This window comes from Heptranchias perlo, chromosome 40 (assembly GCF_035084215.1).
Source record: "Heptranchias perlo isolate sHepPer1 chromosome 40, sHepPer1.hap1, whole genome shotgun sequence".
In the NCBI taxonomy this organism is placed as follows: domain Eukaryota; kingdom Metazoa; phylum Chordata; class Chondrichthyes; order Hexanchiformes; family Hexanchidae; genus Heptranchias; species Heptranchias perlo.
Genome location: NC_090364.1, coordinates 5,839,112 through 5,866,558, shown reverse-complemented (window position 1 = coordinate 5,866,558; position 27,447 = coordinate 5,839,112). Strand labels below are relative to the sequence as shown.

Below are 27,447 nucleotides of genomic sequence, written 5' to 3'. Positions count from 1 at the left end.
TGGCTTCAGGCAGCCCCAAGAGCAATATGGAGCTAGCCCACCCTAGTAAAACACACTGCTGACAGATATCCAAGTATGCACGATAGAGAATAGGGGCGGTACACTTCACTTCTTTCTCCTCACTTCCTTCTTGTTTTCTCTTGACTCTGGCTAGCTACTTTTTCACCTTCTGGTATTCTTTTCCCCATTCCACCAACCACGCCCCCCACACCCACAACCACCAGCCACAGGCCAATTCTCAATTTACACTACGCAACATTTAAAATTTGACTGCATGCACAGAGCCTCTATTAAACATTAGCTTTACATGTAGTCAATAAAAATACAAAAATAACCTTTAGAACAATTCAATTGTGTATGGGACTGTGACTTTTAACCTCTACAACACTTTCAATGCTGCTCCTGCACTGACCTCTTTTCCACCATCCCGTCCGAAGCCGCTTTCTTTGTAGCCACCAAAGCCAGCTGCAGCATCAAAAATGTTGTGCCCGTTCACCCAGACTGCACCAGCCTTCAAACTAAAGAGAGTTCCCATTAATAAATCAGGACTATCGGCACTGAGCAGCACCACTGTAAATCACAAGAAGGAATGTGGAGAGGGGAGGGGAAAGAAGGAAAGGAAGAGGAGAGAAGCAAGGGGAAGGGTGGAGGAGGGAGGTTGGGGGAGGGGGGAATGGGAGAGGGGAGAGCGGGGATGGGAGATGGGAGAGGGGGAGAGGGTTAGAGGAGAGGGGGAGGGGAAGAAAAAGAAAGGAAGAGCAGAGCAGAGAAGAGGAGGAAAGGAAGGGAAGGGGAGAGAAAGGAAGGAGGCAAAGGAAAGAGAGAAACAAAGAAAGGAGAGAGACAAAAAGGAAGGTGGGAGAGACAGAGAGAAAGGAAGGGGGAGGAGGCAGGGGAAGCTGCTGCCCCCCCACCCCCAATCGATCTGCAAAGACACAGATTATATCACCTCATCGCCACCTCCAGTGCCAACGGCAGGTTTTCAGTCCAAACGCTGCCTGCGAGTCCATACGGGGAGTTGTTTGCGAGAGCAATGGCCTCCTTCGCGGTGCGGAATGTCAGGGCTACCAAAACTGGTCCAAAAATCTAAAGAATTAAGAGGCAATCATTCATAGAATCATAGAAAGCTATGGCACAGAAGGAGGCCATTCGGCCCATCGTGTCTGTGCCATCCGAAAAAGAACTATCCAGCTCAATCCCACTTTCCAGCACTTGGTCCGTAGCCCTGCAGGTTACAGCACTTCAAGTGCACATCTAAGTACTTTTTAAATGAGATGAGGGTTTCTGCCTCTACCACCCTTTCAGGCAGTGAGTTCCAGACCCCCACCATCCTCTGGGTGAAAAAAATTCTCCTCAACTCCCATCTAATCCCTCTACCAATTACTTTAAATCTGTGCCCCCTGGTCACTGACCCCTCTGTTAAGGAAAATAGGTCCCCCCTATCTAGTCCCGTCATAATTTTATATACCTCAATTAAATCTCTCCTCCTTTAACCCAACCTATCCAATCTTTTCTCATAGCTAAAATTCTCCAGCCCTGGCAACATCCTCGTAAATCTCCTCTGCACCCTCTCTAGTGCAATCACATCTTTCTTGTAATGTGGTGACCAGAACGTACGCAGTACTCAAGCTGTGGCCTAACCAATGTTTTGTACATTAAATACGGCAACAGCAGAGATCCACCAACACTGACACTACCTAATCACTGCTGCCCCAAATCAAAGCTTATTCCTGTCTAGGGCTAAAAGCAGAAATAACTTCTCAATTCAAAGCAAAGAAATGGCACAAGCGAGACTGTGTGTTTTGAAGTTACTTGAGCCCGTTACATTCCGAACTTGTAATGCCTTTTCCATCTCTCTGCTAATAAGCCGACTCTTCACACCCTCTCCTTGTTAACCCATACTCCTCCCCACCCTCCATAATTCAACATTAACTCCCAGTGTTTACTTGGTTTATCAAGATATTTATACTCTGTGTGGCACTCAACCACAGACCACAAAGATCCCAGAGTAAGATTCCTCATTTGTGACAAGTTAGCTTATCTCAGCTGGGGCAAGTCAGGAAAGGGCAAGACTGGCTGAGATGTCTTCTGTGGTCAAACAGCCTGCCAATATTGATTACCTGGACCCATACACGGGGATTTGCTACTTTGCGGAGGTACTGGTATGTGGTTGGCACCCATGAAACCGCAGGTCCCAGCAGAAGTGAAAAGCAGGTTTATACAGTGTAATTTGCTTTAGGCACACTTAATAACCTGTTTATGGCCAGGATGTGAGGGTTAATTTTGTGGATAATTATCCCTGGGAATTCATCCCCCATTACACTGGTCAGCTGCTGCCTGCAATAAGCGGATGAAGCAATTGTGAACTTGCAGATGACAGATGTCACCTGCCCATACAAATTAAGCAATAGTTATCTTCAAAAGAACGAATGAATCACCATCAGTGAAGTAAATGTGCCAGCTCACTGGGAGAAGGGAGGTGCCACGTTATGGCAAATACAGCGCATTTTCAGGTGTTCGTTTTTAATTCTGCTAACTAAAGGGCAAGGTTAGAACTATAAAATTATTTGCTGTACGTGAAAACAAAATCCGTTCTTTGAGGAGGATTCCAATTACCTCTTCACGGACAACACGGGAGACTGTGTTCACGTTGGTGATGAGGGTGGGTGGGTAGAAGAGACCTTTCTGTGGAATTCCGTCACACACCTGATACACCTGCAGCAAAAGAGAGAAAGAGGTGAAAACGCTCAACTTCAAGGCTCCAAGAACCCAGCAAAGTGAAAAACATAAGCAGCTTGTCAAGTTCCAGTCACTGACTCACAATTATTTTTAAATTCAGAAGCTGACGTCCACAGTTCAGACCAGCAAGCTGGACAGGACAAATCAAGAAGTTATCATTCTATGACTCCAGCTTTTTGGATTTTAAGTTTGAAGCTTATAGGAGCAAGGAATGATTGAGGGGGGTGAGGGGTTCCAGTTCTATGGTCCTTGGAAAAAATGAGTTCAAGCAGGTGATGGCGCAATGAGACTTGATTCCAACACAGAGTGGATGTAGGGAGGAAGAAGAGTGTTAGGATTAACTGTCACTAACCATAAATTGTCACTAGAAGTCCTCAAAGGGGAATCTCTATGAGAGATAAAGGGTTGTTGCCCATCCAGTTTTGGACTGGCCAGTTCAAAGTGCCAGCCCCCACCGGAATGAATGGACGTACTCGGGGATAAACAACCCCTTGCCCATAAATGAGGTCACCGGAATGCCGGAGAACGGAATGAGATCTGAAATAGCAAATCTCCATCAGCCAATGGGCTATGTTCCAGTGCAAGTACCACATTTTTAACATTTCCCAATGTATACATTTTGAATAGATATTCGCCCTTAAGTTGCTAGTTAGCATCAAGGCTTGTGCATAAACGACACCTTCATGCAAATATAGGAATTTGCTCACAAACCAGCTTTCATGAAGAGAAGCTTTACTTACTGAACAGCAGTTAAGGCGAATATGACTTTTGACCTCTTACCTCTGCTCCTTCACCTCTGGCCTGCTCTACATACTCTGTGATTGTCTTCTTCTGCGTTTCGTCCACCAATGCGCCCATGTCAATGCCCTTGTCCATGCTGTCACCCACCCTTAGGCATTGCATCCGCTGCTTCAGCCTGGCAATTAGATCCTTAGCAATGGACTCCTGCATCAGGAGCCTGGAGCCCGCGCTGCACACCTACAACAGAGGAACACAATCAATCCTGGGAGACCTAGAATATCTTTTTTTTTCCAGCTGTGACGTTTAGTGCTCAAGGTGAGGGATGCCAACACTGAGGGATGGAACACTTTCCATTTTGAGTACTGTGTCAGTACCAGACATTTCCTGCTCAGGTATGGCATTGTTAGATGCAGAATAAAGCTCCCTTTACTCTACTCCAACCATGTGCCTTTATCTCCAACCTCAGGGGAACCCACTCCTGTACCAGTGTGACACTTCCATTTGGAACACCGGCCATCCTTGTGAAACTGGCCATCATTGTGTCAAAGAAAGGGGAATTTGTACTGTCAGACTCCAGTCTACGAGGTATGGAGAATGCAAATTTTCTTTCATACAATAGAGCGTAACTCCCATCACTGATAGGCTAACGCCACCATCCAGTGTAGTACAAAGCCACACAGACCACAAAGTTCCTGATTTGATTCCTAGTTTGTGTTGCGTTAGCTGTTCTCAGCCAAGACATCATCTTGTGTGCTGACACTTGATTCAAAAGGAACGGCTACCATCTCGTACCTTGCCCAACTGGCCATTCTTTATATGTGAACCAAGGCAGTGTGTGTGGGAAGGCTATTCAACCCTGAGGAGGGGGCATCAAAGCTGAGCCCAATTCTGTCCTAATCAAACATAACCACACAATTGAACTTTTCAGCAGAGATCACTGGATGGTGGTCAGAAGCTGTTTTTTCTATCAACCTAGCCTAAGGTACCGAGACCAATATAATACTTGGCTAAGATCCCTGGAAACATTATCAAAGTGTGGTGTAGCCTTGCTGAAAATCCTTCCCTTTGAAGTCCATTATTACCAAATGAAATGAAACACCCCAAAAACACCAAATGTTTGAACTGGGCACTGATGGCACATAGAATCATAGAATCGTTACAGCACAGAAGGAGGCCATTTGGCCCATCAAGCCTATGCTGGCTCTTTGTAAGAGCTATTCCCCTGCTCTTTCCCCGTAGCCCTGCAAATAGTTGATGCACTTGCCTACAAAACAAGTCATTGCACTTCTGAGATTAGCTCCGCTACAATCTGAACTCCCACTGCCAGCCTCACCTGTCCTTGGTTGAACCAAATTGCATCCACCAGGCCTTCCACCACACTGTCCAGATCAGCTGTGTCAAACACAATGAAAGGAGACTTCCCACCTAGTTCCAGTGACAGCTTCTTGCCAGTGCCAGCTGTAGATCGACGGAGGAGCTGTCCGACCTGTGTGGCACAGTAGAAGTGTTGGGTTACATCACCAGTCTAGCTATTAAAACGTTAATTATACAAGAATTCTTAAATCAGGAAAAGGACACTGAGCCCAGAAACCTTCATCTTTAGTGAGAACACCCCACCTACCCTCCTTCTCACCACGTCTCTCAAAATGCACTCTCTTGAAGCCATTTATACTGTGTCTCACAGCCTTTTCTGGTAACTTATTTCCCAAATCCAAAATGATCCCCCTTGACTTCCCTACTCCTAACTTCTTCATTTTTAACTTGAATTTGAATCCTTCACATAGTGGAACAGTTTGTCTGGATTAACTTTCTCAATTCCCTTCATAATCTTGAAAACTTCCAATTAGATCTCCTTAAAGTCTTCTCGTTTCCAAAGGAAACAAACCCAACATCCCATATAAGGTGATGTGGAGATGCCGGTGATGGACTGGGGTGGACAAATGTAAGGAGTCGCACAACACCAGGTTATAGTCCAACAGCTTTATTTGAAATCACAAGGTGAGTGACGAAGGAGCAAAGCTCCGAAAGCTTGTGATTTCAAATAAAGCTGTTGGACTATAACCTGGTGTTGTACGGTCCCATATAAGGTGTGAGCATAGAGCTGGAAAAATGCCCCAGGGAGGAAGAGCCAAAGCAACTGGTTAATTTTGCAAACATCAGCAAGATTAACCATCTCTGCCCTTCTATATCCATCTTCTGCTGTGTCCATGTCTAGTGGCAACCCCTCTCGCACTGACCAGCTTTTAGTCTATACCTTTTGAGGGCTCACTCTCAGAGTAATTTCTCTTCATCAATTTTATCCCAGCCTTTTCTGAAGGCGTTGATGATTTTTGGCTGGGCTAAAGTCCCGTGAGTGCTGGCAGTCCTCCACCACATTCCCCAAATATTTGTTTGTCCTGCGAGAGACAAGATAATCAGATCACCAGGACAGTTAACCAGGGAAGGCAAGCCAATCTGTACTCAACCAATGTCCACTTTCCAGTAGGAATCACTGGATAGGACTCCGGAGCAGGAACCTTTGTTGATTTTCCCCTCAGGGGCATGGAGGCTAATTGTTGTCCGACTAAATACAGAAAATTCAGCACAGATCAAAGGTCAACTCTTACGGTTAATCTGCATGGCTTAGTACCATGCTGGGTAGTACCTTTACCCACTTGGTCATCAGGGGGAGCTGGTGAGTAACTGCAAAACATTCCCTACAGCCCGAAATGAGCAGTACAGCTTTTAGTATGTAATTATTTTTCTTGCCTGGGGATCATGTTGGAAGTAAGAGGACAGGGAGGGTAACATGATCCCATACAACTGGCAGTGAATGGAATTCTGTAAGTACTTGCCAGGAGCTTGAGGGCAATTGGAGTGCCCAAAGGGGATGCATAACTTCAGGCCCTGGTTAACTGTAGGCTCTGTGTTCTGCAACACTGAGATACAATGAGCTAACAAGAAAAGGGTCACATGGTTGACATGAAATCACTTAGTCACTGAACCTGAATAGTTAAGATGCTGAAATTTTATGCCCGACACGTTATGTCAGGCTAAACACCCATTTATTACAGTTTTCCCTCCCATTTTGTTGTCTGCATCAGCGATTGGAAGCAACGTATAGTTGCTATGGCAATAGCAGAGTTCTACACAGTTAAAGCAGCTGTCACTGAAACATAAGGTCAGATGGTTAATATAAAGCCATCAATTCACAGGAATAGTAGTATGCCAAAAGCACAACACCCATAACCAAAACCCAGCTGTATGTCACATTTACTTTTTCCTGTTGATTTTTTTTTCTACTTAAGGCAAGGAATGTTAGCGCTTCCTATTTCAGACAATGGGTATCAGCTGTTCCTCTGCACCGTCCCATCAAGCATTCCCAGGCCAACACAAGTTAGATACAGAGCAAAACACAATCTGCATTCTCACATCAATCACTCCCAGGTCAGGTACAGTATGAGTTGAATACAAGAGTAAAGCTCCCTCTATATCTTTTTTATCAAGCATTTCCAGGGCAGGTACAATACAGATTTGTGAAGAATAGTCTTTAGTTAGTGTTTACACTGTACGAGATAATTTTATTTTCACTTATGTAAACGTCACACTGGGAACTGCAAATAAATCGGCTTTCTGCTGAAGATATAGGACTTGCATTTCTTGTGAAGGTGCAGCTTGGTCAAAGGGCTTGGCTCACTCCCATCATTAGGGAGATAGCTGCAGAGATAAAAAGAAACACTTCAAAGAGCTGGGAAGCAGAACATTTAAAGATTAATTTCATTTTTGATATAGGCCATTATTGTCAATCAGCAGAGTGGACCCACCCCCCCCCCCACTCCCTGTCCGAAAGGAGTGCTAAGGCTACTTCTATCACCAGTGATGGTACCCCAGGTAAAGCCAGAGATCGAACCTGGGACCTTCTCGTCTGTGTGACTTGGTGCTACATCAGCGTGCCTTCACCCACCAGGCTCATCAACTAGAACGCTACCGAAAATCCCAGAAGCCCCTGTAGCTCAAAGAATTGAGTGCTTGGGCTTCCAATTAGAGGATCAGTCTCATTCTCCCAGAGCTGTCATTGCATCAAGTCCATTTGCCTGAGTATCAGCAATTCTTGGTCAGGCGATAGATACACGACGCACTGTCAGGAAGTAAATGTCATCAGACAACCACAAAGTAACACAGATAGCAGGTCGATACTGACTGCCCTCCAGGGTAAAAGAGGGAGTGCAACAATAGGTATGGGGGTGATTTAAAGAGCACGGGAACTTAAAATGGGGAAAAATATAAACACATTTAACACAAATGTCTCTGAGAAGTCATCTGATGCAGTACCGCGGTAGAGCCGGTGAAGGCAACCTTGTCCACATCTTGGTGTGTTGCCAGTTTGCTGCCAAATGCTCCATTTCCCGTCACTACGTTGAACACTCCGGGTGGGAGGCCGGCCTCTGCGCAGATCTCAGCAAACAGCAGGGCGGTGAGTCGAGTGTACGAGGCTGGCTTCAACACCACCGTGTTACCTGGAGGTTCATAAGAATAGCAGACCATTCAGACGAGAAATGGGCATTTAAAGAAACATTGCCAACTTTCTTTGTGAACTTCACTAACACATCTGCAGACTACGTTTCATGGGTCAAAGTTATCACAACCCTCAACCTTTACTGCACCATTGACAAATTTATTCATCTGTTGCAGTTCTTCCTGTTCCGACAGATTGGGCTGGGTCACATTTATGATACAACCATGTCAGTCTTCAGACTTTGTAGCTTTTGATTGAAGGAAAGAAAAAAGAACATGCATTTGTATAGCACCTTTCACCACATCAGGACGTCCCGAAGTGCTTTACAGCCAATGAAGCACTTTTAAAGTGTGGTCACTGTTGTAATGTAAGAAAACACAGCAGCCAATTTCCATGCAGCAATGAGATAATGACCAGATAATTTGTTTTAGGACAATTTGTTCGTTGAGGGATAAATGTTGGCCAGGACACCAAGGGATCACCCCTAATTTTCTTCAAATAGTGCCAATGGATCTTTTATACCCACCGAGGGGTCAGGGCAGGGCTTTGGTCTCGTCCGAAAGACGGCACCTCCAACAGTGCAGCGCTCTCTCAGTACTGCATTGAAGTACAGCCTAGATTATGTGCTCAAGTCTTTGGGGTGGGGCTTGAACCGACTCAGAGGCGAGAGTGCTACCCACTGAGCCAGAGCTGATTGAATGAAAACAGTGCCTTTGGAGCCCTTCCCTACCAATCATAATGTTTAGAAAATTACCTCCAAAATGGACAGTGGAAGCAAGGGGGAAACAAGCAAGTAAAAGCAATTCAAAGTAAGTTTTCCTTAAAAACGGGTAGACTAGTTAATATTAGGGAGAGGTAAAATAAAAGTTAAAATTAAATCAGAGAACATGGGGAAGAGAAGGCAGAAAGACAAGAAGGCAAGCAGAATTATTGAAAAAACATATTTTAAATTATTTCTGTAGTTTCAAGTTAATATTTTACACAGAACAAAAGTCTTGTTTCTGCATACACTTCCCATCTACAAAACCTTACTTCCTGTTGTTACCTTGTCAAACTTTTGTGTCAATTTTTCCACTTCAAATTCCTATTTCTACATTAGTAGTGTATTATTACAATATTGCAAATAACTTACACTTCCTATGAGTGGTTCACTTACTTTGCCCATCACATTTTATTGATACCACCCCTATTGTTATAAAACAGCTCATCCTCCATTTCACCGAGCCATGCCATTAGGTGATTTAGGAGTTAGAGTAATAAAGTTACTCCTTATACCTGAGTGGTTTCAGTACTGTAATATTTTATTTACTTCAACTTTACAGTACATGTAATGAATGACTGGCCCAGGGAGACTGATATTTGCCTGGACCAACCGGCAGTCTAAGAGTTAACGCTCTCCAACTGATCATCCATGCTTTTGTTACCTCCACACTTGACTATTCCAAAGCTCTCCTGGCCGGCCTCCCATCTTTCATCCTCCATAAACTTCAGCTCATACAAAACTCTGCTGCCCGAATCCTAACTCACAACAAGTCCCGTTCGCCGACCTACATTGGCTCCTGATCCGGCAACGCTTCCAATTTAAAATTCCTAACGTTCAAATCCCTCCATGACGTCACCCTTCCCTATCTCTGTAACCTCCTCTAGCCCTACAACCCTCCGAGATCTCTGTGTTCCTCCAATCTGGTCTCTTGTGCATCACCGATTCCCATCGTCACCATTGGTGGCCATGCCTTCAACTGTCTAGGCCCTAAGCTCTGGAATTCCCTCCCTAAACCTCTCCACTTTTCTCTCCACCGTTAAGACGCTACTTAAAACCGTCCTCTTTGGTCACCTGTCCCAATATCTTATGTAGCTCGGTGTCATAAGAACATAAGAAATATGAGCAGCAGTAGGCCATACGGCCCCTCGAGCCTGGGCTTCGCCATTCAATAAGATCATGACCTCAACTCCACTTTCCAGCCCGATTCCCATATCCCTCGATTCCCTTAGAGTCCAAAAATCTATCGGTCTCGTTCCAGAATATACTCAACGACTGAGCATCCACAGCCCTCTGGGGTAGAGAATTCCAAAGGTTCACAACCTTCAGTGAAGAAATTCCTCCTCATCTCAGTCCTAAATGAATGACCCCTTACCCTGAGACTATGCCCCCTAGTTATAGACTCTCCAGCCAGGGGAAACAGCCTCTCAGCATCTACCCTGTCAAGCCCTCTCAGAGTCTTACGTGTTTCAATGAGATCATCTCTCATTCTTCTAAACTCCAGGGAATATAGGAGTTTAGAAGAATGAAAGATGATTGAGTTTACTCAATCTCTCCTCATAGGATAACCCTCTCATCCCAGGAATCAATCTAGCGAACCTTGGTTGCACTGCCTCTAAGGCGAGTATAACCTTCCTTAGGTGAGGTGACCTAAATTTTGTCTGAAGCACCTTGGGACGTTTTACTACACTAAAGGCACTATATAAATGCTAGTTGTTGTTCTTTGTAGCAGTCTGTATTTTCATTAGTGAAAGGTTTGCTTAAAACAATTTGGAGAGTGGCCTGAGAGCCTCATGAAGTGATGGCACTGCAGAAATGCTGTAGTTGATCTCAACTCAAAGGAAATTGCTACAAGATTTACTCTGAGATACAGGGTGGTTTGCTATCTCGTGCATATTATATAACCTGCAACTAGCTTAAGGCTCCTTTAACGTTTAGCATCAGTGAGCTTCATTCTAGCATTGGACAGACTGGGGATTTGCAGTCTAACAAAGGAGATGAGAGGGGTTTGTATCTCCCCTGTGAACACATCAGCCCTGGCATTGAGTGAGTCTATTTCTAGTGGTCAATTCAGCTTCCTTAGCACTATAAAAAGGGAGAGATTTTCAAACAATTAAAGAAGCATTATCTGAAGTAAACACCTTCACTGATTGCTCTTCTAAAACACCATAAACTGGTGAGCAAAATCAAGATAAGTTGCTGATAGGTTTATGAACTTCAAGGAACAAAAGATTTCAGTAACAATCTCCCTTTGAACTACAAATAACTATTAGGACAAGAGCTGGCCGTGAAGCTTGAAACCACCCAATCAGTATGGAATTTACAACATTATCTGGTAGCACAGTTGCAGATTGTACTCCACATGCCTGAAGACAGCTCTGGTCTGAATTAAATCAGTAGCTATTTCTAAATCAAACGGACAGTAATACGAGGTTCCTGTTTCTGGTACTGCTGAGAGATTTGCTTCCTTGTCCTACTATCTTGGTTCAGCTTGAAGTAGTGCCACAGATTTACCTTTTCTACTCCATTTATTAAACAAAAGAAAGACTTGTATTTATTTAGAGCCTTTCACTACCTCAGGACGTCCCGAAACGTTTTACAGCCAATGAAGTACTTTTTGAATTGTAGTCACTGTTGTAGTGTAGGAAACACGGCAAACAATTTCCACTCAGCAAGATCCAACAAACAGCAATAAGATAATGACCACATCATTTATTTTAGTGTTGTTCATTGAGGGTTAAATGTTGGCCAGGACACCAAGAGAACACCTCTGCTTTTCTTCAAACAGTGCCATTGGATCTTTTATACACACCGAGGGGTCAAGGAAGGGCTTTAATTTAACGTCTCTTCCGAAAGACAGTGTGGCAGCACTGCACTGATGTGTCAACCCAGATTACGTGCTCAATTCATTGGAATAGGGCTTGAACCCGCAATCACCTGACTCAGAGGCGAGAGTGCTATCCATTGAACCAGAGCTAATCGAATGAAAACAGTGCTTTTGGAGCCCTTTCCTACCAATCAAAATGTTTTGAAAATTACCTCTAAAATGGACAGTGAAAGCAAGGAAGAAAGAGGCAAGTCAAAGCAATTTAATGTCAGTTTTCCATAATTAAAAACAGATAGAATAGTTCAAATTAGGGAGAGATAAAATAAAACTCAAAACAAAATCAGAGAACTTGGAGAAGGGAGGGCAGAAAGAAGACAAGACCAGCAGAATTATTTAAAAACATACTTTAAATTATTTCTGTAGTTTCAAGTTATTATACATACATCAAAAATCTTGTATCTGCAAGCACTTTCCGTCTACAAAAATGTTTCTATTATAAATTCTGATTTCTACATTAGTAGTGTATTATTACAAGGCTTGCAAATAACTTATACTTCCTATAAGTGGTCCACTTATTTTGCCCGTCACACTTTGTTGATACCACCCCTATTGTTACAAAACAGCTCATCTTCTAACTTACTGAGCCATGCCATAGGCGATTTATGAGTTATTGTAATAAAGTTACTCCTGATACCCGAGTGGTTTCAGTACTGTAATATTTTGTTTCCTTCAACTTTACAGTACATGCAATGAATGACTGGCCCAGGGAGACTGATATTTGCCTGGACCAGTCGGCTAAGAGTTAACTCGTTCTAGCTGATCATCCATACTTTTGTTACCTCCACATTTGACTATTCTAATGGCCGGCCTTCCATCTTTCATCCTCCGTAAACATCAGCTCATCCAAAGCTCTGCTGCCCGAATCCTAACTTGCAACAAGTCCCGTCCACCCATCACCCTGTGCTCACTGACCTACATTAGCACCCAGTCCAGCAACGCTTTGAATTTAAAATTCGCATCCTAGTGTCCAAATCCCTCCATGGCCTCAACCTTACCTATCTCTGTAACCTCTTCTAGCCCTACAACCCTCCGAGATTTCTGTGTGCCTCCAATTCTGGTCTCTTGTGCATGCTGGATTTCCATCAACCCACCATTGGCGGCCGTGCCTTCAGTTGTCCGAGCCCTAAGCTCTGGAATTCCCTCCCTAAAACTCTTCGCCTCTCTCTTCTCCGTTAAGACGCTACTGGTCACCCGTCCTAATATCTCATGTGGCTCGATGTCAAATTTTGTCTGATAATGCTCCTGTGAAGCACCTTCGGACGTTTAACTACACTTTTGGCACTATATAAATGCTAGTTGTTGTTCTTTGTAGCAGTCTGTATTTTCATTAATGGAAGGTTTGCTTAAAACAATTTGAAGAGTGGCCTGAGAGCCTCATGAAGTGATGGCACTGCAGAAATGCTGTAGATGATCTCAACTCAAAGGAAATTGCTACAAGATTTACTCTGAGATACAGGGTGGTTTGCTATCTCGTGCCTATTATACAGCCTGCAACTAGCTTTAGGCTCCTTTAACGTTTAGCATCAGTGAGCTTCATTCTAGCCTTGTACAAACTGGGGATTTGCAGCCCAACAAAGGACATGAGAGGGGTTGGTATCTCCCCTGTGAACACATCAGCCCTGGCATTGAGTGAGTCTATTTCTAGTGGTTAATTCAGCTTCCTTAGCACTATAAAAAGGAAGAGATTTTCATACAATTAAAGAACCATTATCTGAAGCAAACACCTTCACTGATTGCTCTTCTAAACACCATAAACTGGTGAGCAAAAATCAAGATAAGTTGCTGATAGGTTTATGAACTTCAAGGAACAAAAGATTTCAGTAACAATCTCCCTTTGAACTACAAATAACTATTAGGACAAGAGCTGGCCGTGAAGCTTGAAACCACCCAATCAGTATGGAATTTACAACATTATCTGGTAGTACAGTTGCAGATTGTACTCCACATGCCTGAAGACAGCTCTGGTCTGAATTAAATCAGTGGCTTTTTCTGAATTAAATGGACAGTGATACGAGGTTCCTGTTTCTGGTACTGCTGAGTGATTTGCTTCCTTGTCCTACTATCTTGGTTCAGCTTGAAGTAGTGCCACAGATTTACCTTTTCTACTCCATTTATTAAACAAAAGAAAGACTTGTATTTATTTAGAGCCTTTCACTACCTCAGGACGTCCCAAAACGTTTTACAGCCAATGAAGTACTTTTTGAATTGTAGTCACTGTTGTAGTGTAGGAAACGCAGCATCCAATTTCCATGCAGCAAGGTCCAACAAACAGCAATAAGATAATGACCACATCATTTATTTTAGTGTTGTTCGTTGAGGGATAAATGTTGGCCAGGACACCAAGAGAATACCCCTGCTTTTCTTCAAATATTGCCACGGGATCTTTTATACGCACTGAGGGGTCAAGGAAGGGCTTTGGTTTAACTATCTCAGTACTGCACTGAAGTGTCAGCCTAGATTATGTGCTCAAGTCATTGGAGTAGGGCTGGAACCCGCAATCAACTGATTCAGAGGAGACAGTGCTACCCATTGAGCCAGAGCTGATTGAATGAAAAAAGTGCCTTTGGAGCCCTTTCTTACCAATCAAAATTTTTTGAAAATTACCTCCAAAATAGACAGTGGAAGCAAGGAGGAACAGGCAAGTAAAAGCAATTTAATGTCAGTTTTCCTTAATTAAAAATGGGGAGAATAGTTAATATTAGGGAGAGATAAGATAAAAGTTAAAATAAAATCAGAGAACATGGGGGAGAGAAGGCAGAAAGAAGACAAGGCAAACAGAATTATTTAAAAGCATATTTAAAATTAGAATAGAATCATAGAATCGTTACAGCACAGAAAGTGGCCATTCGGCCCATCGACCCCGTGCCGGCTCTTTGTAAGAGCAATCCAGTTCATTCCAATGCCCCATTCTTTCCCCGTAGCCCTGCAAATTTTTTCCTGTTATGTATTTATCCAACTCCTTTTTGAAAGCCACAATTGAATCTGCTTCCATCATCCTTTCATGCAGAGCATTCCAGATCATAACTACTCATTGCGTAAAAAAGCTTTTCCTCACATCACCTTTGGTTCTTTTGAGGGTCGTGTCTGACTAACTTGATTGAATTTTTGAGGAGGTAACAAGGAGGGCCGATGAGGGTAGTGCGTTTGATGTAGTCTACATGGATTTTAGCAACGCTTTTGACAAGGTCCCACATGGCAGAAAGGTCAAAAAAGTACAAGCTCATAGGATCCATGGGAAAGTGGTAAGTTGGATCCAAAATTGGCTCAGTGGCAAGAGGCAAAGGATAATGGTCGACGGATGTTTTTGTGACTGGAAGGCTGTTTCCAGTGGGGTTCCGCAGGGTTCAAAACTAGGTCCCTTGCTTTTTGTGGTATATAATAATGATTTAGACTTAAATGTAGGGGGGCACGATTAAGCAGTTTGCAGATGATACAAAAATTGGCGGTGTGGTTGATAGTGAGGAGGAAAGCTGTAGACTGCAGGAAGATATCAATGGACCGGTCAGGTGGGCAGAAAAGTGGCAAATGGAATTCAATCCGGAGAAGTGTGAGGTAATGCATTTGGGAAGAGCAAACAAGGCAAGGGAATACATAATAAATGGGAGGATACTGAGAGGTGTAGACGAACAGAGGGACCTTGGAATGAATGTCCACAGATCCCTGAGGGTAGCAGGACAGGTAGATAAGGTGGTTAAGAAGGCATACGGAATACTTTCCTTTATTAGCCGAGGCACAGAATATAAGAGCAGGGACGTTATGCTAGAACTGTATAAAACACTAGTTAGGCCACAGCTTGAGTGCTGCGTACATTCTGGTCACCACATTACAGGAAGGTTGTAATTGCACTAGAGAGGGGACAGAGGAGATTTATGAGGATGTTGTCAGGACTGGAGAATTTTAGCTATGAGGAAAGATTGGATAGGCTGGGGTTGTTTTCTTTGGAACAGAGGAGGCTAAGGGGTGATTTAATTGAGGTGTACAAAATTATCAGGGGCCCAGACAAAGTGGATAGGAAGGACCTATTTCCCTTAGCAGAGAGGTCAATAACCAGGGGGCACAGATTTAAAGAGATTGGTGGAAGGATTAGAGGGGAGCTGAGGAAAAAAATTTTCACACAGAGGGTGGTGGGGGTCTGGAACTCACTGCCTGAAACGGTGGTAGAGGCAGAAACCCTCACCATTTTAAAAAGTACCTGGATATGCACCTGAAATGCCATGACCTACAAGGCTAGGGACCAAGGCTGGAACGTGAGATTAGGCTGATGGCTCATTTTCGGCCGGTGCGGACACGATGGGCTGAATGGCCTCCTTCTGCGCCATAAATTTTCTTTGATTGTATAATCACCTTAAATCTGTATGCTCTGGTTCTCAAACCTTCCGCCAATGGAAATGGTTTCTCTTTATTTATTTTATCTAAATCCTTCATGACTTTGAACAATTCTATCAAATCTCCTCTCAACCTTCTCTGCTCTAAGGAGAACAATCCCAGATTTTCCAGTCTATCCACGTAACTGAAGACCCTCATCCCTGGAACCATTCTAGTAAATCTTTTCTGCACCCTCTCTAAGGCCTTCACAACCTTCCTAAAGCGCGGTGCCCAGAATTGGACACCAATCTCCTGTTGTGGCCAAACCAGTGTTTTATAAAGGTTCAACATAACTTCCTTACTTTTGTACTCTCTGTCTCTATTTATAAAGTCCAGGATCCCGTATGCTTTTTTAACTACTTTCTAAACCTGTCCTGCCACCTTGAAAGATTGGTGCACATATACCCCCAGGTATCTCTGTTCCTGCACTCACTTTAGAATTGTATCATTTAGTTTATATTGTCTCTCCCCATTCTTCCTGCCAAAATGTATCACTTCGTACTTCTCTGCATTAAATTTCATCTGCCACGTGTCTGCCCATTCCACCAGCCGGAATATGTCCTCTTGAAGTCTATCACTAACCTCCTCACTGTATATTACACTCCCAAGTTTTGTGTCTTCTGCAAATTTGGAAATTGTGCCCTGTACACTCAAGTCCAAATCATATATCAAAAAAAGTAGTGGTCCTAGTACTAACCCCTGGGGAACAGCACCATATACCTCCCTTCAGTCCGAGAAACAACCGCTCACCACTACTCTCTGTTTCCTGTCGTTTAGCCAATTTTGTATCCATGCTGCCTCTACCCCTTTTATTCCATGGGCTTCAATTTTGCTGACAAGCCTATTATGTAGCACTTCATCAAACGCCTTTTGAAAGTCCATATACACAACATCAATCACATCTCCCTCATCAACCCTCTCTGTCACCTCATCAAAAAACTCAATCAAGTTAGTTAAACACGATTCGCCTTTAACAAATCCTTGCTGGCTTTCCTTTATTAATCCACACTTGTCCAAGTGACTATTAATTTTGTCCTGGATTAATGTTTCTAAAAGTTTCCCCACCACCAATTATTTCTGAAGTTTCAAGTTAATATTTAAAAAAAACATCAAAAATCTTGTATCTGCAAGAACTTCCCGTCAACTAAACCTTACTTCCTGTTGTTACCTTTTTGTCACATTTTTGTGTCCAATATTGCCGTTATAAATTCCTATTTCTTCATTAGTTGTGTATTATTCCAAGAGTTGCAAATAACTTGCACTTCCACTTACTTGGCCCATCACACTTTGTTGATACCGCCCCTATTGTTATAAAACAGCTCATCTTGCAACTCACCAAGCCATGCCATAAGCGATTTATGAGTTACTGTAATAAAGTTAATAAAGATACACAAGTGATTTCAGTACTGTAATATTTTGTTACTTTAACTTTATAGTACATGCAATGAATGACTGGCCCAGGGACACTGATAATTGCCTGGACCAGATGGCAGTCTAAGAGTTAAATCTCTCCAGCTGATCATCCATGCTTTTGTTACCTCCACAATCGATTATTTCAATGCTTTCCTGGCCGGCCTCCCATCTTTCATCCTCCGTAAACTTCAGCTCATCCAAATCTCTGCTGCCCAAATCCTAACTCGCAACAAATCCCATTCATCCATCACCCCTGTGCTCATTGATCGACATCGGCTTCCGGTCCAGCAACACTTTGAATTTAAAACTCGCATCCTAGTGTTCAAATCCCTCCATGGCCTCACCCCTCCCTATCTCTGTAACCTCCTCTAGCTCTACAACCCCACAAGATCTCTGCTTTCCTCCAATTCTGGTCTCTTGTGCATCCCCAATTTCCATCAGCCCACCATTGGCGGCCGTACCTACAAATGTCTAGGTCCTAAGCTCTGGAATTCCCTCCCTAAACCTCTCCAGCTCTCTCTCTCTCTCTCTCTCCATTAAGACGCCAATTAAAACCTTCCTCTGTGGTCACCTGTCCTAATATCTCATGTAGCTCAGAATCAAATTTTGTCTGATAACGCTCCTGCGAAGCACTTTGAGACGTTTCACTATGTTAAAGGCACTATATAAATGCTAGTTGTTGTTCTTTGTAGCAGTCTGTATTTTCATTAATGGAAGGTTTGCTTAAAACAATTTGAAGAGTGGCCTGAGAGCCTCATGAAGCGATGGCACTGCAGAAATGCTGTAGATGATCTCAACTCAAAGGAAATTGCTACAAGATTTACTCTGAGATACAGGGTGGTTTGCTATCTCGTGCATATTATACAACCTGCAACGAGCTTTAGGCTCCTTTATGGTTTAGCATCAGTGAGCTTCATTCATTGCCTTGTACAAACTGGGGATTGCTGTCTAACAAAGGAGATGAGAGGGGTTTGTATCTCCCCTGTGAACACATCAGCCCTGGCATTGAGTGAGTCTATTTCTAGTGGTCAATTCAGCTTCCTTAGCACTATAAAAAGGGAGAGATTTTCATACAATTAAAGAAGCATTATCTGAAGTAAACACCTTCACTGATTGCTCTTCTAAATACCATAAACTGGTGAGCAAAATCAAGATAAGTTGCTGATAGGTTTATGAACTTCAAGGAACAAAAGATTTCAGTAACAATCTCCCTTTGAACTACAAATAACTATTAGGACAAGAGCTGGCCGTGAAGCTTGAAACCACCCAATCAGTCTGGAATTTACAACATTATCTGGTAGCACAGTTGCAGATTGTACTCCACATGCCTGAAGACAGCTCTGGTCTGAATTAAATCAGCAGCTTTTCTTGAATCAAACGGACAGTAATACGAGGTTCCTCTTTCCTTGGCACAGCTTGAAGTAGTGCTGCAGATTTACCTTTTCTACCCCATTTATTAAAGATAAGAAAAGCTTGTGTTTATATGGAGCCTTTCACTACCTCAGGATGTCCCAAAACGCTTTACAACTGATTAATTACTTTTTGAAGTGTAGTCAATGTTGTTGTGTAGGAAACACGGCAACCAATTTGCGCACCCTAAGGTCCCACAAACAGTAATGTAATCATGACCAGATCTAAAATACCTCTATGAGGTCCCCTCTTGGTCACCGCCTTTCAGGGATAAATATACCAAGTTCCTTAAGTCTTTCCTCATAATTCAGCCCTCTGGCATTAGGGATCAATCTTCTAGCTCCTCTCCACACTGCCTCCAAGGCTTGAATGTCTCTCTTATATGTCGATGACCAAAACTGGAAACGGTGCTCAGCCACCCCACGATACAGTAAGCCAGAGTTACTCGTTGGGCCTGTGCAGAGTGAAGATTTTATTTTGTCTTCCTTACATGGAATTGATGCCAATGTCTTACCCATAGCTAGAGCTGGACAAATCTTCCAGGTCAGCAACATCAAAGGGAAGTTCCAGGGAACGATTGCCGCGACAACGCCTGAAAAGACAGGAAGGGAAACGTATGTTATTTAATGGCAAAAATATAATCAGTGTATATCATAAAAAAATAAACAACCCTCATTTCATGGTTACAGTACTATGCAGAATTGTGAAATTTTATATACAGCTCGCATCTTCGGGCAGGTTTTATGGATCTTTATTATACATGCGAGTGATTCAAAATGACAAAGTTTATGCAGCAGTTGGCACAGTAGATTAGAATCCAGCACAAGATGAGACAGTGTAGAGGGAGCTTTACTCTGCATCTAACCCATGCGGTACCTGACCTGGGAATGTTTGGTGCCGATGCTGGGAGTCTCCATGGAAAGTGACAATTTGGGGGAAGACACACTCCGGCTCAGCTGTGATGCCCCTTTCCCCTCATAATCAAACAGTCTGATGACAACGACTGTCTAGGCTCATACATGAAGAATGGATGAAGTACAGTGTAGGGCTGCTGGCGCCCGAACCACACCTGAACAAAAGTCAGCGCCTTCAGGTTGGTGGCGGAGGGGAAAATTTGGTCAAAACAAACCGATAAAAACACTGTTGATAGTAGCTCGCCAGTCAAGCTGTGCCTCAGGGACTCTGCTTCAGCCTCTCCTGATCCAACCTCATCACAAATGTCAACTCTGTTTCTGTTTTGCTCTCACAATTTGATTGAAACCATTACCCTGTCTTCCCCTTGCAAGTCCTTAATCTGTGTTCCAATGTGCAATGCTTTTCACAGTTTCGTTTTCTACTCCAGTTAACTGCAGACAGCAGTAGGCAAAGAATAAAAACAACAGGTTTAACCCATTTTGTGTGTGGGGTGAGAAACAGAAGAGGGTTTTGGATGGGAGTTTGTGCCAATTTTGCCTGACAGTTTCACTGAAGCTCAACTCTGCGCTGAGTGAAAATTTCCAGGTTTCTCTCTATTCATATACTTTCAGTCTGCTGTCTCCACCTGGTGGTAGAGTGGAATAATAAGGAATGATGTTAACTTGTAAAAGCTACCTTAACAGAGGTGAACTGCCTCCCAGTGCCAGCATGCAATTTGCGTAAATTATCCTAGAACACTTGTAAAAGGTTCCTTGGGAACACAGCCATCTGGGTATTATAAAGCCCTGCACTCGCCAAGGCTTCTTCGACAGCACCTCCCAAACCTGCGACCTCTACCACCTAGAAGGACAAGGGCAACAGGCACATGGGAACAACACCACCTGCACGTTCCCCTCCAAGTCACACACCATCCCGACTTGGAAATATATCGCCGTTCCTTCATCATCGCTGGGTCAAAATCCTGGAACTCCCTTCCTAACAGCACTGTGGGAGAACCTTCACCACAAGGACTACAGCCGTTCAAGAAGGCGGCTCACCACCACCTTCTCAAGGGCAATTACGGATGGGCAATAAATGCTGGCCTTGCCAGCGACGCCCACATCCCATGAACGAATAAAAAAAAACACTTCTCTCTTCACTGAGATGGTCTTTTGACTAGTTGAGTGCACCTTGATGATCAAACATCTAATTGATATGAATGTGCATTTAAGAAAGAAAGAAGAAAAACTTGCATTTCTGTCGCACCTTTCACAACCGGGAAAGCGCTTTACAGCCAACGAAGTACTTATGAACTGTGGTCACTGTTGTAATGTAGGAAACGTGGCAGCCAATTTCCCACAAACAGCAATGCGATAATGACCAGATAATTTGTTTTAGTGATTGGCCAGGACATCAGGGAGAACTCCCCTGCTCTTCCTCGAAATAGTGTCGTGGAATTTTTTAAGTCCATCTAGGAGGGCAGACCATCAGTTTAATGTCTCATCCAAAAGACGGCACCTCCAACTGTGCAGCGCTCCCTCAGTACTGCACTGGAGTGTCAGCTTAGATTAGGTGCTCAAGTTTCTGGTGTAGGACTTGAACCCACAACCTTCTGACTCAGGGGCGAGTGAGTTACCCACAGAAAGTTTTGTTAAAGAAACAGATTTCTTTTCAAAGTGGTTTCTGTCTCCATAGCTGAGCTCATACTAACCTACTGGCTTCCAGTCCTTCATTTCGACATCCATTAGCTGTGCCCAGCCTGCATGGTGATAGAAGTGTCGCACTACCAATGGGATGTCGCAGTCTCGTGACTCACGGATTGGCTTCCCATTGTCCAAGCTCTCCAGCACACTCAACAGTCTCTGATGCTTCTGAACGTTTCGGGCAATACTGCACAAACAAAACACTGCACCGTGACCTCACTAATGCAGTTCAACAGGCACGTCTCTATCCTTCCCAAACATTTATTCTGAACAGCCCCGTGCAATGAAGAGTCTGCAAGTCTGATATTCCCAACGCAGTGAGAGACGTTGGATCTTTTGTAATTCTGTACAATGGGAAAGTACAGGAATTGGTGCCAGCCAAACTTATTTTTTAAAAAGTGTGAATACTGTAGGGCCCATACAGAAAATTGAAATGCTGCTGTACCTGTTATGAACTATGCATTTATCAGCAAGAATTTCAAATGGTAGAAGTCAATTACTTCAACATTATTATGGAAAGTGCAGCCTCATTCCATGCACCAATATTGCAAATGAATGGATGAAATAAGTTATGCCCCTAAAGTATTTGAAAACAGTGTTATAGGCATTATATTTTCAATACACGTCCTGCATTTGTACTGCTGGGGCATGTATTTGGGATTGAATGTTGGTGTTGTGGCTGGAACGCTGTGCTCAACCACAGCATGGCAGGTACAGTATCTGTCAAATGTGTTTGCGATACTGTACAAGCTTACTGTAACTGTTGACCGCACCTGCGATGGTGGTACCCAGCCACGGGATCACAAGTTCAGTCAGTAATTCAGCATGAACACTGGCTCCAACAACCAAATTGGATGCTCCCCGACAGCTCATTTTAGCAAGGCTACAGCATCTACCCTTCAATATCTTCATCTGTCAGTAGGTATTTCTAGTTATTTGACTGATTAGCTCGATTAAGGCTCACTATCCATCCAGAATTGAAAACCAATTGTACGATTGAGACTTTGTAAAGTGGCTGAGCACTGAAATGTTTTAAACAATTCAACTTCTCTTCCAACCCACCCAATAAAAGTAAATCACTGTAAAAGGCATGCTCATGAAAATCCTGCAGAAAGAAACACTAATTAAGCTAAGAAAGAGTGACTAAGACAGTGCTCAAGTAAGGCTGGAGTTAGAAAAGTTCCTTGTCCAGAAAGCAGAACAGATTCCCAGAATGCTGATTAACGTCTTCAAAAGTAGCTGAATAAACACTTTACTAATAATTGCATACACTGCTGGTGTAGGACTGAGCTGTACCGACCAGAACATCAGAGGTTCAATTTCCAATTCCTGCAAAATTTAGTGCCAATTGTGCGCTGTGGCCCCAAGCCCACTTTGAGACTGCCCAAACTCATTTCACATAGGACCCTTACTGTCAGCAAAGGGGACTTTGCAGCCCATCAGTCTGGACTAAATTCAAAGCCACATTGCAATTTAATTATCTACTGAAACAAGGCGCAGAGCATCATACAGTACCTGTACAGGTGCCTCGCTCGCACATGACATGGCAGCTTGCTCCAAGTCTCGAAAGCCCTCTTTGCAGCTCTTACCGCTACATCTACATCCGGTTCCTCGCCCTCGATGGTGGTGGCCAGAGTTTCCCCTGGCGGAAATAAAACATTTTCAATAAAAGCTGAGGACTCCCCTGCGCCTCAGTTGGGAAGGAACATAAGAACAGGAAAAGGTCATTCAGCCCCTCAAGCCTGTTCCATCATTCAATGAGATCATGGCTGATCTGTATCTTAACTCCATTTACCCGCATTGGCTCCATATCCCTTTGGCTAGCAAAAATCTATCGATCTCAGATTTAAAATTATTAATTGAGCCAGCATCTACTGCTTTTTGTAAAAGAGTTCACATTTCTACCACTCTTGTGTGAAGAAGTGTTTCCTAATTTCTCTCCTGAATGGGCTGGCTCCCCCACCAGCAGAAAAAGTTTCTCTCTATCTACTCTAAGGATTTTGAAAGGAATTGATACTTAATCACTGGCGCTGAGGCCCACAGACCATGAAGGTCCCAGATTCAATATCTGTTCCCACACCTCAGCCCATCTGCTGTTGAAACCTTCATCCATGCTTTTGTTCCCTCCAGATTTGATTATTCCAATGCATTCCTGACTGGCCTCCCATCTTCCACCACCAATAAACTTGAGTTCATCCAAAACTCTGCTGCCCGTATCCTAACTCGCATCCAGTCCCATTCATCCATCATCCCCTGTACTCGCTTACCTGCATGGGCTCCCCGTCCACCAACACCTTGATTTTAAAGTTCTCATCCTTTGGTTCAAATCCCTCCATGACCTTGCCCCTCCCTATTTCTGTAATCCTCCAGCCCTACATCCCTCCGAGAACTCTGCATTCCTCCAACTCTGGCCTCTTGAGCATCCCCCACTTCCTTCACCTCACCGTTGGTGGCCGTTCCTTCAACCGTCTAGGCCCTAAGCTTTGGAATTCCCTCCCTGAACCTCTCCGCCTCTCTCTCCTTCTTTAAGAGGCTGCTTAAAACCTACCTCTTTGACCACGCATTTGGTCACCTGTCCTAATGTCTCCTTCTTTGGCACGCTGTCAATTCTGATTACGCTCCTGTAAAGCGCCTTGGGACGTTTTACTATGTTAAAGGAGTTGTATAAGTGCAAGTTGCTGTTGCTCAGAGTTATTTCACACAGCACTGCAATTCAGAGGTTATAGTTGAACTCAGTGCCCCGGGGTTATCTGCTGACTCCTGCTTGAAAGTGCATGTGGGTGAGGACAGCATCAGACTTGGCTGTGATGCACCCCATGGTAAAACTGTCTGACGATGGTCACCACCTAAGCTCACATATGAGTTTGAGCCTGCATCTCCAGGTGAGGAGGGGAAAAAAATGGCGGGCGAGCGGGAGGGGTGGTGGAGGCGGAGTATAACATTGTTCGGGGAGGGGAGAGGAGGAAGAATTACATTTTGCCCTTCCACCTTTGGGAGCTAAGTTTATATCCAGCAGAAATGGAACTGAGACTATCTTTTAGGAGGCAAGTAGATGGTGTTTGAGTTCTAGGACATTAATGAACACCACTGCCTTATTTAAGCAACTGGTTCACAACAGTGAAAAGCAGCCTTCACCCATGTGACGACTCTGTAGTACATTCGTGCACACAAACTCATTTTCACGTGTCTCAGATAGCTAAACCAAATTCCCCAAGTTATCTGTTATGCCCCCTAAACTTCTGTGATACTGATACTGAAGCCACTTACTGAAGGTCATTACCAACAGTCCTTTATTACACAACGATTCATCCCCGCTGCACAAGAACAAATGAACGAGTTTGCATTTGTACAGCATCGATGATGTCCAAAAGGCAGCACCTCTGACAATGCAGCACACCCTCAGTACTACACTGAGGTGGTCAGACTAGATTGTGAGCTCAAGTCCTGAAGTAGGGCTTGAACTCACAATCTTTTGACTCAGAAATGAGCTATTTTCTTCCCTTTCCCAGAAAGTAGAACAGATTACTACATTCCTCACATCACAAGGAACAACCAGATGCTGACACTAAGACTCAAAAACTAGCTGTACAGTACCCAACAGGAGTGCATCATTCCCTTTTACGCACTGTGCACTATACAAGTAGAGGATCTGGCACTGAGGTATATTTGAGCTATACAATACCAGATGGGAATGAATCGTTCCCTTTTACCCAGTGTATTCCCATGCATGTACAGGAGCTGACTGTGAGTCCCATAGTTGTGCATAATATCCCGTCACCCTGTACAAAAAAGAATCTCACTGTACCATCATCTCATTGCAGAACTAAGACATGGCAGACCTGTACCTGGTTGATTAAAGGGAGGACAGCATGTGATCCTGAATGTTTTCATAAACTTCAGTGACAGAGAATATGGAGCTGCAGGTGAGAAGCTGTGTTAGCTTCTATATTGAAAAGATATGCACTTCTTACCAGTAGCAGGGTTTTTGGTCACGTAGACTTTCCGGTTTTCGGGCTTCACCCACTTGCCTCCAATGAAGTGACCGAAAAACCGCTTGTGATAATCCAGCCAAGCCTGGCAAAATGAAATTAGATTTAATGAAAAGATGCAATTATCTACCCTCCTCAGCTTCAGACACCGAGGGGGTGATTTTAGGAGGCAATTGCGGGTGCGTTGGGGCTCCGAAAATTGCAGAAATCCCGTTTGGGTTCGGAAGCCGGCTCCAACCCGCCGACTTCCGAGTTTCCCAGGGATCCACCTGTGTGCGCACAGGTGGTCCGAAAACGGAAGTCCCGCCGGCTTTATAGTTAAAGAGCCAAATGTACCTCATTGAGGTACTTAAGGCACTTTACCTGTGACAGATTAAATACTTAGAAAGATTTTTAACTTACCTGGGCAGCTTGCCCATCGTTTCTGATTCATGACTGGTGAATCCGGGCGTGAAGGGCCGGATCAGGCAAAAAGAAACTAAATAAATTAAATAAAAAACCATGGAAAACGCTAAATGAACCTACCTTTGAAGCCTGCTCCAATTTCCCCCCTCTCCCACCCCCCACCCCAATCTTCCCCTCTCCCCCCCTCTCCCCACCCACCCAGCCCGGTCTTCCGTTCCAGCACCGGATGACGTTTTCCTCTCTCTCTTACTCACCCGCCCACTTCGCGTTGCAGCTCCTGATGGCAGCCAGCCTGTCAATCAGACTAGCTGCCAGGTGCGAAACCCGGAGAGGACGTTAATCGCTATCAATCAACGTGCGATCGCGTTGGAAACGATAAGTTTTGTTCATGCGGGTTTGCCACGCGCACCTTCACCTCCCCGCTGCCAACCCACCACCATTGTAAAATCGAGCCCCAACTCGTGCTGGAGAACAGTTCTAGGGCCATCAGCTGCCCTCACCCAAGGGGAGGTGGTTAGACTCTCTCTTGTTGGAGATGGTCATTGTCTGGCACTTGTCTGGCGCGAATGTTACTTGCCACTTATCAGCCCAAGCCTGGATGTTGTCCAGGTCTTGCTGCATGCGGGCACGGACTGCTTCATTATCTGAGGAGTTGCGAATAGAACTAAACACTGTGCAATCATCAGCGAACATCCCCATTTCTGACCTTATAATGGAGGGAAGGTCATTGATGAAGCAGCTGAAGATGGTTGGGCCTAGGACACTGCCCTTAGGAACTCCTGCAGCAGTGTCCTGGGGCTGAGATGATTGGCCTCCAACAACTACTACCATCTTCCTTTGTGCTAGCTATGACTCCAGCCACTGGAGAGTTTTCCCCCTGATTCCCATTGACTTCAATTTTACTAGGGCTCCTTGGTGCGTGGTCCTGGCGGAACCCAAACTGAGCATCGGTGAGCAGGTTATTGGTGAGTAAGTGCCGCTTGATAGCACTGTCGACGACACCTTCCATCACTTTGCTGATGATTGAGAGTATACTGATGGGGCGGTAATTGGTCGGATTGGATTTGTCCTGCTTTTTATGGACAGGACATACCTGGGCAATTTTCCACATTGTCGGGTAGATGCCAGTGTTGTAGCTGTACTGGAACACCTTGGCTAGAGGCGCAGCTAGTTCTGGAGCACAAGTCTTCAGCATTACAGCCGGGATGTTGTCAGGGCCCATAGCCTTTGCTGTATCCAGTGCATTCAGCCGTTTCTTGATATCACGTGGAGTGAATCGAACTGGCTGAAGACTGGCTGCTGTGATGGTGAGGATATCGGGAGGAGGCCGAGATGGATCATCCACTCGGCACTTCTGGCTGAAGATGATTGCAAACTCTTCAGCCTTGTCTTTTGCACTCACGTGCTGGACTCCGCCATCATTGAGGATGGAGATGTTTACAAAGCCTCCTCCTCCCGTTAGTTGTTTAATTGTCCACCACCATTCACGACTGGATGTGGCAGGACTGCAGAGCTTTGATCTGATCCGTTGGTTGTGGAATCGCTTAGCCCTGTTTATAACATGTTGCTTCCGCTGTTTAGCATGCATGTAGTCCTGAGTTGGAGCTTCACCAGGTTGGCACCTCATTTTTAGGTACGCCTGGTGC

The 27,447-nt window shown here is 44.2% G+C and overlaps 1 protein-coding gene across 2 annotated transcripts in view; it reads right to left on the bottom strand.

Annotated features, from left to right (window-relative positions):
* Positions 1-27,447, bottom strand: part of aldh16a1 (aldehyde dehydrogenase 16 family, member A1) — a 42,193-nt gene that overhangs the window by 14,099 nt on the left and 647 nt on the right. For both annotated transcript variants that reach the window (XM_067974468.1, XM_067974469.1), the window contains exons 2-11: positions 25,379-25,481; positions 22,923-23,049; positions 21,416-21,594; positions 19,325-19,402; positions 7,792-7,976; positions 4,814-4,966; positions 3,520-3,717; positions 2,617-2,715; positions 950-1,086; positions 413-518 (exon numbers count right to left, since the gene is read on the bottom strand). In XM_067974468.1, the coding sequence (XP_067830569.1) occupies positions 413-518; positions 950-1,086; positions 2,617-2,715; positions 3,520-3,717; positions 4,814-4,966; positions 7,792-7,976; positions 19,325-19,402; positions 21,416-21,594; positions 22,923-23,049; positions 25,379-25,481 (1,365 nt within the window). The remainder of the gene's footprint in view (positions 1-412; positions 519-949; positions 1,087-2,616; positions 2,716-3,519; positions 3,718-4,813; positions 4,967-7,791; positions 7,977-19,324; positions 19,403-21,415; positions 21,595-22,922; positions 23,050-25,378; positions 25,482-27,447) is intronic.